The 12,905-nt window shown below is 39.7% G+C and overlaps 1 protein-coding gene across 10 annotated transcripts in view; it reads right to left on the bottom strand.

The window, feature by feature from the left end:
- The window catches only part of STPG2 (sperm tail PG-rich repeat containing 2), a 410,139-nt gene that overhangs the window by 253,589 nt on the left and 143,645 nt on the right, over nt 1-12,905 (bottom strand). For all 10 annotated transcript variants that reach the window (XM_039541569.1, XM_039541574.1, XM_039541571.1 and 7 more), the window contains one exon: nt 374-539. In XM_039541569.1, coding sequence (XP_039397503.1) covers nt 374-539 — 166 coding nt within the window. The remainder of the gene's footprint in view (nt 1-373; nt 540-12,905) is intronic.

Here is a 12,905-nt window from a genome sequence, read left to right on the forward strand (position 1 = left end):
AATGCAGTGATATTGGTTATTTCATTCCTTAAACAATTTCTATTTCACCAGCAAAATTAGTCATCAGATAGCCTCAGATTAATTCCCTCAGATATGAAGAAGTGGCTTAATTCAATAAAGTATTTTAACAGGTGTTGATTCTTTGCTTTCTATTTTACTTACCGGACGCTAAATTGGAGGATTGGCATTAAGGCTCAGATTTGCATCCCATGGGACATGGGTGTCTAACTTCCCTAGGCTCCTTTGAAAATCCCAATCTAAAATCACTTGTCTCAAATGACTTAACACTAACATTTTGGAATGGTTCTCAAGAAAAATAATATTGTAGCTGTTTTAGTTACAGTTTTATTAGGAAAGAAAGTAATAAACTTACCTGGTACATCTTTGTCAGTATTGGATATATTTTTTCTAGGTGTTGCACTGAGAAAAGAGGTATGCTTTCTTTTAGCCAGTGTGGTTCGGGGAGGCATATAGTGGCTTTTACTATGTGATTTCTCAAATGATTTTTGAACCTCATAGGAGCCTGGTGGTGGAACTTCCTAAAGTATTAAAGAAAATAAGAAAAGTGTCAACTGAAATAACCTAGAATTCAGTCAGTGTGGTAAGCCATTACAACACCTCTGTACCACAAATTGCAGGAAAGCACCATGTACTTAATTTAAAAAAACAAACAAACATTGTTTATCTTATGTCTGCTACAGATAGATTTCAATATCATTATAATACTAGTTTTATTGCATCACTAGACCGTTAGTTTAATGAAAGGAATAATTTATTATGGGAGGAAAGCCAAAGCTTTATTAATCACACAAGTACAGAACAGGCATAAAATTATTGTTACAACTATTTATTAAATTCTCCCAAATGCCTGGAAGTCTGTTAAGACACTGTTCCACTACAGAGTCTGCTAGAAAACTGTGCGGCACTTTGAGCTCAGGAAAGGAATAGCCAATGTCCTTTCAGAACTAGAGCTGGGCGAATTCCCCTCTCCCACCAAATATTACATTGTGTATAACTAATTAAATAGTCATTGGATCAGGAACTTGGAGTTGAGTCTCCCATATTGTAGAAGAATACCCTAGGGTAATCAGGAGTCGGTCTATCTCAGTTTCTCCTGTTGAAGCTGTTCCACGCTGGTTCAGAGACAGCTATTGAGAATGATGCTATAGCCTGGTGGTTAGGGCACTCATCTAGGTAGTGGGAGACTCAAGTTTATGTCCTTACACCAATTATTAATTTTTTTTTATACACAGTGGAACAGCTTCCACAGGAGAGAATGAGAGATACTTACACCAGGATATCCCATAGCTCAGCAGTTAGGATGCTCCCTTAAAATGTAGGAGATCCAAATTAAAATCTCTTCTCCAGATCAGGCTTGGAGAATTGAACTTGGATCCTAACTAGAGTAAACAGACAGACCAAACATAAGGATTCAATATGGAAATCCTGTAATATGGTAAACAGAGTGCTCATTCATATGACCGCTCCTCCTCCTCCTCTTGAATAGGATTGACATGGGAGAGACTAGTAATCTATGTTCAATGGTACCTGCATCTACAAGCTTCTGAGGTGAAATCCTGGCTACATTGAAAGGAGTGGGAGGTTTGCCACTGACTCTGATGGAGTTAGGACTTCACCTCTGAAGTTTACATCGCTGGGGAAGCTATAGGCACAAGCTGCTGCATTAGGTTAAAAATCCCCATTGAAAAAATGAAAAGATCATTTCAAAGATGAAAGTGAAACTGAAAAAATATATCATTCCGATGCAGAATTTCCTGTAAATAGATAAACAATGTTTTTCTAAGATTTCACTGATATATCAGCAACTCTTTAGTAATTCCAAAAAAACACAAAACTTGTATCTTTGATGATTTAATGTTTCTTTTTTTAAAAACACATGCATGAATGTGAAGTACCTTAAAGCAAAAAGTATTATAACACAAGAATTGCTATATTTAAGCATGTGAATTCTTCCATTATTTCAACTGAAATTGTGATTTTGCAAGCCCAGCGCGGCAAGCAGCGGCTCTAGGCTGGGGGCCGCGCGGGGGCGGGGGTTTTTGCGGCGCTGAGCTCGCGCGCTGCTGGCCTGCGGAGCCGCCGCCGGGGCGGACGGCGAGCGGGCGCTGGCATGGCGGCGCCGTTCCCGCCTTCCTCCCGTCTCGGTTGAGCTCGCTCCGGCGCGGCTGCGCACGGTGGCGCCGGGCTGGTCCGACCTCGTGGAGGACCGCGGGCATGCGTGAGGCTCAACGAACAGCGAGGAAGAGGACCGCCCGCGGGGGAAGGGCGGCGCAGCGCTCCGCGCTGCTTGGGGCAGCCTACTCTCTAGAGCCGCCCCTGTTTGCAAGATATATCATTTATTTCTGTTTGTTTCCATTTGCATCTCTCAAAACACTCTAGGCTCAGTACTGAAGTTAAAAAACACAAGTGTTAGTCAATCACATGTCAAAAGGCATTGAAAGGCAATTAGCAAATTAGATATATTGTATATATTGTAAAATTAAGTTTGTTTTTCATCTACTGGGTAATTTTCAACATCTTACAAATCAGGCACGGTGACTGACAGTGCATCTTTTGCTTGGAAATAATCAACTATGCAAATTGCAGTTTTAAGAATTCAATCTTTTTTGCCTCTGGTAATTTCTTTGCTTTATGTGAATGTTCTCAAATATCACCTTCTATCTATAATTATATCTAACACAATGTGGCAGGCCAAACAAAAAACGGATCACACTCTTGGTGGGTTTTTTTTGTTGTTGTTGTTTTTTCTGGTAACAGAACTAATTTCCCATGACACTGGCTTTCTTTCCCAGTCATTTTCTTAAATTGGCTTGGCCCCTCCTCAGACTAAACTAAGTCTTTCTTAAATTATACACAGTTGCATATAACAGAAAAAGCACACAAACAAGTGGGTTACTTGCCTGTTCTTCTATGAGAGATCAATGACTCTTACAGCTTTCCCCAGTTCTTTCCCCATTCTGTGGGACAGGAGTTTTTTATATACCCAAACCCTGTTCCCAGCAGACTTTGCTAAAGCCAGAGACTATGATCCTGTTTGCCATAGGAACTACAGCTCCCACTATGCCATGCTCTCCTGGTCTAGTGAGAGAGAGGCTGTCTGGAAACACACAGCACCAACTTAATTCCTTACTGCTATGAGGTGAGGGAAGATCAAATTCACCCTGCTCATAGGCCCTAAACCATTAGCAGAGTGGGTTTCTCCATAGCCCAAAAAGACCATTTCTTCTGCCTTACAAACTACATCACCAGTCCCTCAAGTAAGTTTTACGAACACTTTAAGAGGACAATACTAGCCTATCCAAAACTGTAAAGGGCAGGTACACCCAGTCACCCACACGTTCTGAGCACACATTTTAACATTTAGCTTAATTCAGACATACAACAACTAAAGCCTCCAATTTAATATATATCTTTAAAATATTAATTATGCAACATCAAACAAGAGAGACAGAAAGGCAGTATACACCCATGTTACTTGCATGCTGGAGGTTATCATCTTGAGTTCATACTCATTTGAGAGGACTCACCACATGCTAAAATCATGGAATGGGGAAAAGGTGGAAATAACTAAGATGTCCCAAGCCACCCAGGAGCACCACAGAACTCCAACTAAAACAAACCAATTTCTTGTCCAATCTACGTCAGGATTATTGTTCTAGGTGACTTTAATGTCCATGCGGGCAAGGGCTCTTTTAGGTTGCCTTTGGATCTCATGGTCACCATAACAGCCATGAATTTATCCCTGGCCCTCATGTATACCTGGGCACATGTCTGTTTTTCATTTCAAGTGGAACTGGGTATTGAGTGTAATTTTTAAATACTCATTAGGATCAGATCATCACTAAATTGAGTTTGAGGTGTAGTTTCATCTTTGTTTCCATCCAGATAGAGAACTTATTTCATTAGTTTAATCATGAAGTCCGCAGGATCCAACTGATTTCAGATTTCTCCAGGGGAGAAGACCCTGAAGACAGCAACCCAGTCCATTGCTAGTGTGATTGTTAATCAATAATCCTTCTAAGCATCCTATTATTTGTCATCACCTGTCACTATTCATTCATACAAAATCATCTGCAACTGACCAAACATGTGCAGCCAAGTCAAACTGATATTTTTTTTAATTCAGTTCTGTGATGGTGGCAGTGCGGAGGTGAAGAAAGTTTTCTCTTCACCTCAGCATTTGCAAAATCAAATCCAGCAAAAAACTGTCTCAAGTGATTGGATACCCAGGTAAATCCTGATGGTCTCTTTTCAGGGAGTCGACATTTCTCTTCCACAAGGAATTTTCCACTTACTTCACTTACTTCTTTGGAATCAGGCACAGAAAAGATTTGAATCCACATCTCCTGAATATGTTAGTCACCAGGCAAAACAGCCATTCTTGTTCTTACTCTCTGTGGCCCAAGGAATACAAAGTGGAACTGTATCAAGAGAAGAGATTAAGAGGAGAATAGCCAATAGCCTGGTGGACAGGGCACCCACCTGACAGGGGAGAGAGCAGAGTGAAATAGATATTTATACAAAGTGAAAAGCTTCAACAGGAGAGATTGAGAGCAATGCATTTGAGAACAGCCTACAGTCTGGTGCAGAAGATGATCACCTGGGTGAGGAGAAATCTGAGTTCAAGCCTCTGCTTCAGAGTGGGGATTCAAATCTGGGTGCCACCCAGTCAAGTGCCCTAACTGCTGGGCTAAATGTTATTGTGGGTGGGGTGCACACATGCAAAGTTTTTTGAGCTGGCCCTGAAAAACCTTTTCCCAGCCCAAATTAATTGGTCAATTCACAATTTCAGATCAACTGAGACTGAATTTTTTGGCAAATAAACATTTTGTCTGAAAAATGTCACTCCGGTCTAGTCATTAGATCCTTATTCAAGAAGTTATCACTTCACACCAGAAGAAGGGTGCAGAAGTCAAATTTGGCACTGGTGATCATGGTAGTAGATAGAAAGCAGAAAGAAAAGGAGTTTAAAAGCAGGAGAAACCAATGGAAAAATAAGAGCATTATGGGTGGGAGAAAGCTGTAAATTAAGTCACATTTCTGGTAACTCACATGCCTAGTATCCAGGGGTAGGGAGGATGGGGAAGAAAAGAGACAGACAGCCTCTCAAGAGAACCTTAGGTGCTGTGCAGATTTTACCTTTCAGTGAGACCAGATTCTGCCACCTTTATATGTTGAATGCCATTTTTGTGAGTAACTCCACTGATTTCAATAAAACTACCTCTGAAGTAAGCTGCTGCTCAACAGGAGAAAGGATATCAGAATATGACACAATGTGTGCAGTGAATGAAGCAAAGGGTCTTGCTACATCCTGCTTCTTTCAAGTAGGATAGAGGGAAATGTACTTGTCCTCTAGTCAGCTAAAATGCATGTGAGCAAAGATAGCCTGGATAACCCTTCTATTCCAGCAAATGCAACTGCCATGGATGGAGGCAAATAATTCCTTCTGAAAAAAGTTCTTTGATGAGATCACAACTGTGACTGGCATACCAAGACATCCCCTCCAGCAACTCCACACAATCTCTCTCTCTCTCTCACACACACACACACAGGCTAAAGAACCTTCAGAAGGAAATATCAATAAAACAAGATAAACGTAACAGAGACCAAAACTGGAACTAGTTCATCCCTGGTCTCATTGAGAATTACATAAAGATTTAATTTGGCACTCTTTCTAGAGATCTGTCTAATGAAAGTACATTTAATGTAGCTGTGCATTCAGACACTGGTATGGAAAACTGGCTTTCTAGCAGTAACAATACTAATAAAGATTATTATTTTTCCAGTACAATACATGTTCTTGACAGTTTGCAGGCCAAAGACAATAGTTCTGAATCTTTTGCATCAGTTTAAATCAGGCATAATTCCATTCAAATCAGTAGATCTATGCCACTCTAAAACCAGTATAACTGAGATCAGATTCATATTTATTGTCTCTGCCCCTAAGAGTTTACAATCAAAGTTAAAATATAACATGATGACGGCTGAAAAAAACAATGGGGATATAAGGTGCAAGTGGGAAGGAAGGAAATGGACCAAGACACTCAACATTCCCCAAATGTCAAATCTTTAATGTTACTGGGTTTTCCTAAGTTATTAACAAACCTTGACATAGATTAAAACTATTAAAAATCAAACCTTTCTGCCATACTGAGGACCTTTAACTAAATAACAATATATTCAGAGATTAAGATTTACTAATAGCAAGAAATTCATTTTCACCTTCCTGATATTGCTTACACAGAGCTCCACAGTAGGACACTATTTAGCTGTGACCCCTTTGAGAAGGTAAGCTGAACAGCTCTGAGGCATTACTCTCCCAAAACCAGCATCAGCTCCTGATGCCATGTGGAGAGAACATGAACTGTAAAGGTATATAACAAACTCCACATAGCATCTCTACATATTTCAGATATGGGCACATTGCAGATGTATGTCATTAAAGTTGGCAGAGGACACCAAGCCAGTCCAGCTCTGCAGATGCATGAACATTAGCCAGTTCATAAAAAGATTGGTTCATAGTATTATACACTTAAGACAGCCTTTGAGACTAGATGGTTTAACCACAGAATATTCTCCAATGTCATACATTCTGTTCAACTTTCTGAATTTCTTATTTCAGTTTAAGTTGTAGCTAATTTCTTTTTTGACATCCAGTGTGCAAACTCACTTCCCCAGAATGATTATGAGGCTAGCCTTTGGGGAGTGTGGAGTGCAACAGGCAAGTGAGGTTGATAAAACTGAACTCCAATAATTTTTTTGTCAGAAATTTGGGATAAGGCCCAGTACCACCTTGCCTTTATGGAATATAATATAAAATGGCTTGGCCATCAAAGTCTGCAACTCCAAGACCCTCTTGCCAAGGTGATGGCCACGAAAAATAAGATCTCTAATACTGAGAGCAAAATCCCAAAGCCCTACCTTAAGTTTAGTTAATAGCATCCAGGTTCAAAAGATATTTTTTAAAGTATTTTGCTAGGGAACTAAGTAAACCAAAGTTACCAGAGATAGCTTTGAAGACACCAGGACAGAAAAAAAAAGTAATATAACTGGAGCTGAATAGCAAACCAGTCAAGACCGTACCTTGAACAGACTTTTTTAAATAGTTCCATTTGACAGTGTAACATTTCCTGGTATAAGGCTTTCTAGACATCAACAATATTCTGCTTTGATCTCCTCAGGTGTGTATTAAATTCTCCTACTCCTACTACACAGTAGCTATGTTCTCAGATTAAAGGATATGATATCTTGATAAGCTTCCCTGACGCTTTGTTAATATAAGAGATCTTTTCTCCAGATAAGAGTGAATGGATGTTCTTTGGACAGAGCTATAAGCTCTGAGATCCAAGCCTGCCATAACCTTGCAGATGCAACTAAAATTACTCAGTCAGTCTTGCCACATCTTCCTCAGTACTATGCGAAAGAAAAGAAAGCAAGGAAAGACATGAAGGAGCCCCTCCTTCAGTGTATAAGAAAGGCATTTGATATACATGGTGGATCTCTACCCAGTCTTCAGCAAAATGTTACTTGTTCACACCTGCAGAAAAAAATCCATATACAAATGACACCTCCTGACCCCAGCAAATATCTGGCAAGCCACAGAGAGTCTGAGTGATCAACTTTTCAACTCTGTTTCTCAGCTCTGGACTTACTTTTTCTTTCCTGCCAGGTGCAAAGCACATTTCTGGGAGAATCGGCATCAGTTGCCCTCTGATTTATAAAAGAAGATATGAGAGCCATTCTGAAGGCGCTCAGTTCTAACCAAGTTTACATGGAGTCTTCACTCCCGGGGCTTCCAAAGTTCATAGACAAAGATTTTCGCCACTACATATTGGATGTGTTTAGGCCTAGCATTATCTGAGGAGCAGGATGAGAGAAGACCATCTCTTCAAGACATTCTCTGGCAGTGTCCACCAAATTAGAGTTTTTGGTCTTCTGAGATGGAAACATTAAGTTAAAGCTGTAAACATTCGGTTTGTATACTAAAATCAATTGCCCATGCAAAAATCACACTGTAGTTTTTGTAAATGAAATGACAGAGATGTTGGCTGACATCAGGCCTAAACCTCATGAATAAAATATCCCCTCCCCTCCCCTTTGCTAAGTCCATTGCTTGGATGACTTGGATGACTGGGTGTCCATACCAGCTCTGAGTTTCAGGTCCTGATGCTGGTCGGGATGCCAAAGCTCTTGTGGAATCTAAGTGCCCACTGTGACTAGTAGAACACACATTGGGACCAAGATTTGTTTTAATTTACCCTCAAACAGAGATCTGCAGAGGGAATAAATAGCCCAGAGAATGTTAACCAACCCCTGTAACATTTGGCTCATGTGAGCCAGTCATTAAGATACAGGTTCACCTGTAAGACTTGATGATATAGATGAGCTGCATCCACTTTCAAAGTGTTTGATGAATATCTTAGGAACTGCCCACTAGCCCAAAGAGCAATAGCTTAAACTGTTAGTGGTCACCCACCATGAGCCAGAGATACTTACTATGCTTTGTCTTATGGAGATGTGCAAATAATCATCTCAAAGGTTGAGGGCCTTGAAACACTCCTGAGATTCTAAAGCATGAGTTATACTTTTCAGTTAAACCATCAGAATTTTATTTTCAATTTTCAGTTTTCAATTTTCAGCTCCAGAGCAGGGCATAGATCATAGCTGTAGGATGAGTAAATGTGAGGGCTAAAACTCTTTCCACTTGTTAAGCTCTGATACCAGTTCTATGACTCCATTATCTGCAGTACCAATACCTCTTCTGGCAGCAGTTTCTCATGAGGGGGATCTTTGGCAATGAGTTTTGGGATGGCTTTGAAATGGAGCAAGTACCCCTGTTGATGAGCTCCGGGGCTCAGTGGTCTCAAGAAATGACTTGCCAGCCCTGCAAAAGTGAGAATAAATGGTCCTCATAAAAGGTGCATTAGAAAAGCAAGAAGAATAAAGATGTGGGTACTCCAAGACTGGCTTTAAGTCCTTTGGGACTTGGGCGAGCAGTGATGCCAGGTGGCTCAGGCAAACCCTGCACAGTGTCCCATTTTCTCTTTGGGAAATATGATCATCCTATGCACAGATCACTTTCAAAATGGGATGTAGTCTCCTACATCACTTAGCTATTTTTAACAAATTTACCCCGTGTCACAATCCATATGAACAAGGGGATAGAGTTAAGATTTTATTTTCCTTTTTTCAAACTGAAATAACACTAACCATTAAAATAGTAAAAATAGAACATGATCATATAATTAAAGACTGTATCATAATCCATATACACAAGGGAGCTGAATTAAGGCTGCACAAGCATGTGTACAGACCCAGTTCTCCCCATAAACCTCAGCAATTGTGAGATCTGTCTCCCCTTCCTCCCACCCACTGGTTCCTAGTTTCCTTGTCCAGCCATTCCCAGTTTCTCTCTCCCCATCTCCTTGTCCAATCTCAGTGTTCTTCATTGGCCAACTGGCTCCCATTTTCTTCCATCCCCCATTTCACTCATCAGCTCCCAGTCCAAGTCTCTTTGCCCAACCAACCCTAGTTTTCTACCCCTCAACACTCAGTAAATTTTTTTCTCTTCTCCCCTCCCCTCAGTCCCAGTCTCATCAGACTTCTTATCCCAATCAACACTTTTTCCTCCCCCTAATCTGGCAATTGTCCTCTCTACATGTTAATCAGTCAGTTTCTACTTCCATACTGCCTGGGCACCTGCAGGGCTATTTCTGAAAGCACAGGCGAGGCAGGCTCTCTGCTTTCAGTTCTGGTGGCTGACCCCTCTCTGGCACACAGCAGCATATTCACAGAAAGGCCACCTTTGCCTCCATAGCCTTAGGCTAGCTAGAACATGCTCATTCACTCTTTAGGGATGGCATATATGCACTCCTGGCAGACACAGACACTGTGAGGGAATTGGAGCATTCTTAGTCACTGTGTAGGGATGGTGCATGTGCAGTGTGGTCAGCACGAGGGTGTGTGAGGGGGTTATGCATGCTCAATGAGGACAGAAACTTGGGAGATTTTATCTGCTAAAAATCTCAGAAGTGTTTTCTGAGCATGTTTCAAATTTTCAAAGGCTTATAACTAGTCCAAATTTGGGCAAATGTTCATACAAACAATAAAAGGCAAATCAATGACACAAACGTCACGTGGGCCATATTTTAAGTCCTTGAACAAAGCAAGTGGGTGGTAGAGTACTCAAAGAAAAGGTCAACAAAACTTTTTTAACATTACAAAACAACATATGTTTCTCTAGGCTCGTTCTTAGAAGTGGCCGAACTATTTTGGCCAAAGATTTCCAAAAAATATCATTCTGAGGCAGACACTCAGCCCAAACTACTAAGTTTGGCAAAGTTATAAGTAACTAAGAAGAGGGTCTTATAATAGAAGTGTCAGGCAACCTTAATAATAGATGGTACTACCAGTCATCTCTATAATAATACTTCACACGTGACCAGTTCTTACATACAAGTACTGTGAAAATTCTACATTAAATTTAACATTTTGTTTTATTTAGAAACTGTTTGTCCCTTTTGATTGTAAGTTCCCTGGAGCAGGACTGTCCCTAAGTATGTGGAAATGGCACAGTAGGTAATGGACACCAACCCAAATAAACATTAATACTAATATTAATAATATATTAAAGCCAGACTTTCAAGACATGCTTAAAATCCAACATTAAGACATAGAAGGTGAAATTCTGGGCTTCCTTCAATGACTGCAATAGAACTAGGATTTCGCCTAGTCTATTTTCCAGCTCCTACAAAAGGAAGCCCCAAACAGGATGCAAATCCGCTATTAATATATCAGATGGCAACATCCAAACTGCAAAAAGTGGGAAAGAGTTGGCAGAACAATAATTCTAGTCACACAACTTAATTCCAACCTGGATGACAAGTGCCAAAATTAGTATTTAAGTCTTTTAATATCCCTATATAAAAAGTATTATACAAGTGAAAAGTTTATTATTTGGTTCCGGCACCAGAACTGAGCTGACTGTAATACTTTGTGACAATGGACACAGAACATTCCCCATTCACTTCTCTTGGCATAATAAATACAGCTGATCTAACAAACTTCAGCATGACAAGATGAAACATCCCCAATCCTTATCCCCCTAACCGTATGTATGCTGCTTCTGAACCATCTGCAAACACGCCACATGACACAGGGTTAAGAAAAAAAATCATCAAAGTACATAACAGTTAAAAAGACCTTTTTCTCTTTTCACTCTTCTCTTTTGATCTCATGTCCATGTTTCTATGTTTTATGCTAAATACGTAGTGCTGCTCACACCTGACAAGTCCAATTGCAGGCCATGATTTTTTTTTTAAATAATTTCTTTGTGTACCAAGCACCTTACATTTAATTATTTTATATCCTTGGCAAAGTGAGTATCTGATCATGTCTCAGCTATTTTGATGGTAGTTAAGTGACTTGCATACTTCAAGCCAACCTCTAATTTCTAGATAAACTACCTTTCTCATGATATGCAATTTCTATTAAAGGAAAAAGATTATTCAGGGCAAGAATCTTTAAAAATCTAATCATAGTCCTTGTCGTTTTCAAAATCAGTTTCAAATATCCAAATGCATAGGGACTGACATGTAATTGTAACTCAATTTTATTCAGAATATAATGTAATTTTACTAATATCTATATTAGACATAAAAAGATGAGGTGTCTTATAAAGGACTCTATCATTCATTAATACTATTGAGGAACTGTCATGCTAAAAGTTATTTCTAACTTTCTTCATGTATTTTATAGGATTAAACTAAATTGTATTTTGCATTATTTATTGCCTAATTTTTAAATGTCTCAATCATAGTCATTGTGAATCTACAGCTTAATATATCAGAGGAAAATATAAAATTTCTGGATACAGTATTCTGGCCTAAGAATATTGTTAATTCCATCAAATCTTCAGATTCCATCCAACGATGGCTACTTAGTATAGCTGTGATATTTTTTAGTATTTTGAAAAGCAAATACCTTTGTATCCTGCAAAAAAATGTCATACCTTTAAGATAGAGGACCCAATTCTACACTCAGTTGCAGAAGCTTCATTACCATTGAATTCATTTGTGACCTCGTAAGTGAATGCAGAATTTAGCTGTGTGTGTGTGTGTGTGTGCGTGTGCGTGTGTGTGTGAGAGAGAGAGAGAGAGAGAATTACTTGAGCTTTCTAATTACAAATGGAAACACCCTCTGTGCCCTTTTCTTGGAGTGCGGGAGTGAAAGTCTGTGAAAAACAGGCAGTCTGGAAATATGTACATCTGGCAGACTCCCTATCATTGGAGGTTTTTAAGTGCAAGTTGGACAAACACCTATTATAGATTATCTAAGTTTACTTGGTCATACCGCAGCACAGAGGGCTGGACTTGATGACTCCTGCAGGTCTCTTCCAGCCCTACATATCTATGATTTTATGATTTCACTGTCAACCAAATCTTTACCTTCAAACAACTTTTTGAAAAGATGGCTGAATTTAATAAATATGTGCAGCATTCTTTTACAGACTTCCATGAGGCCTTTCATTCAGTGCACTGACTAAGTTTCTGGGATCTGATGAGGCAACTCTAGGTCCCTGAGAATACAGTGTCATTGATAGAAGAGCTCTACAGTAGAATGGAAAGGTGTGTTCAACTCAATGGCAGATACATAATAAATTCCTCAGGAATTTGGCTAGGCTGTGTTTTGTCGCCATTGTTGTTCAATATCGGCACTGATTGGTTAGTAGGTAAGCCTGAGGTATTGGTGGTGTTGAGCTAAATATCATTTTGCTTTTGGATCTTGAATATTCTCAGGACATTGTCTGGCCAGGTCTGTTTGGTGAACTGCTGCAGCTGATGGCTGATCTAGTCAGGCATAGGTTCATACATTGCAAGAACACA

The sequence above is a fragment of the Mauremys reevesii genome, linkage group 5 (genome assembly GCF_016161935.1).
Source record: "Mauremys reevesii isolate NIE-2019 linkage group 5, ASM1616193v1, whole genome shotgun sequence".
Taxonomy (NCBI): Eukaryota; Metazoa; Chordata; order Testudines; family Geoemydidae; genus Mauremys; species Mauremys reevesii.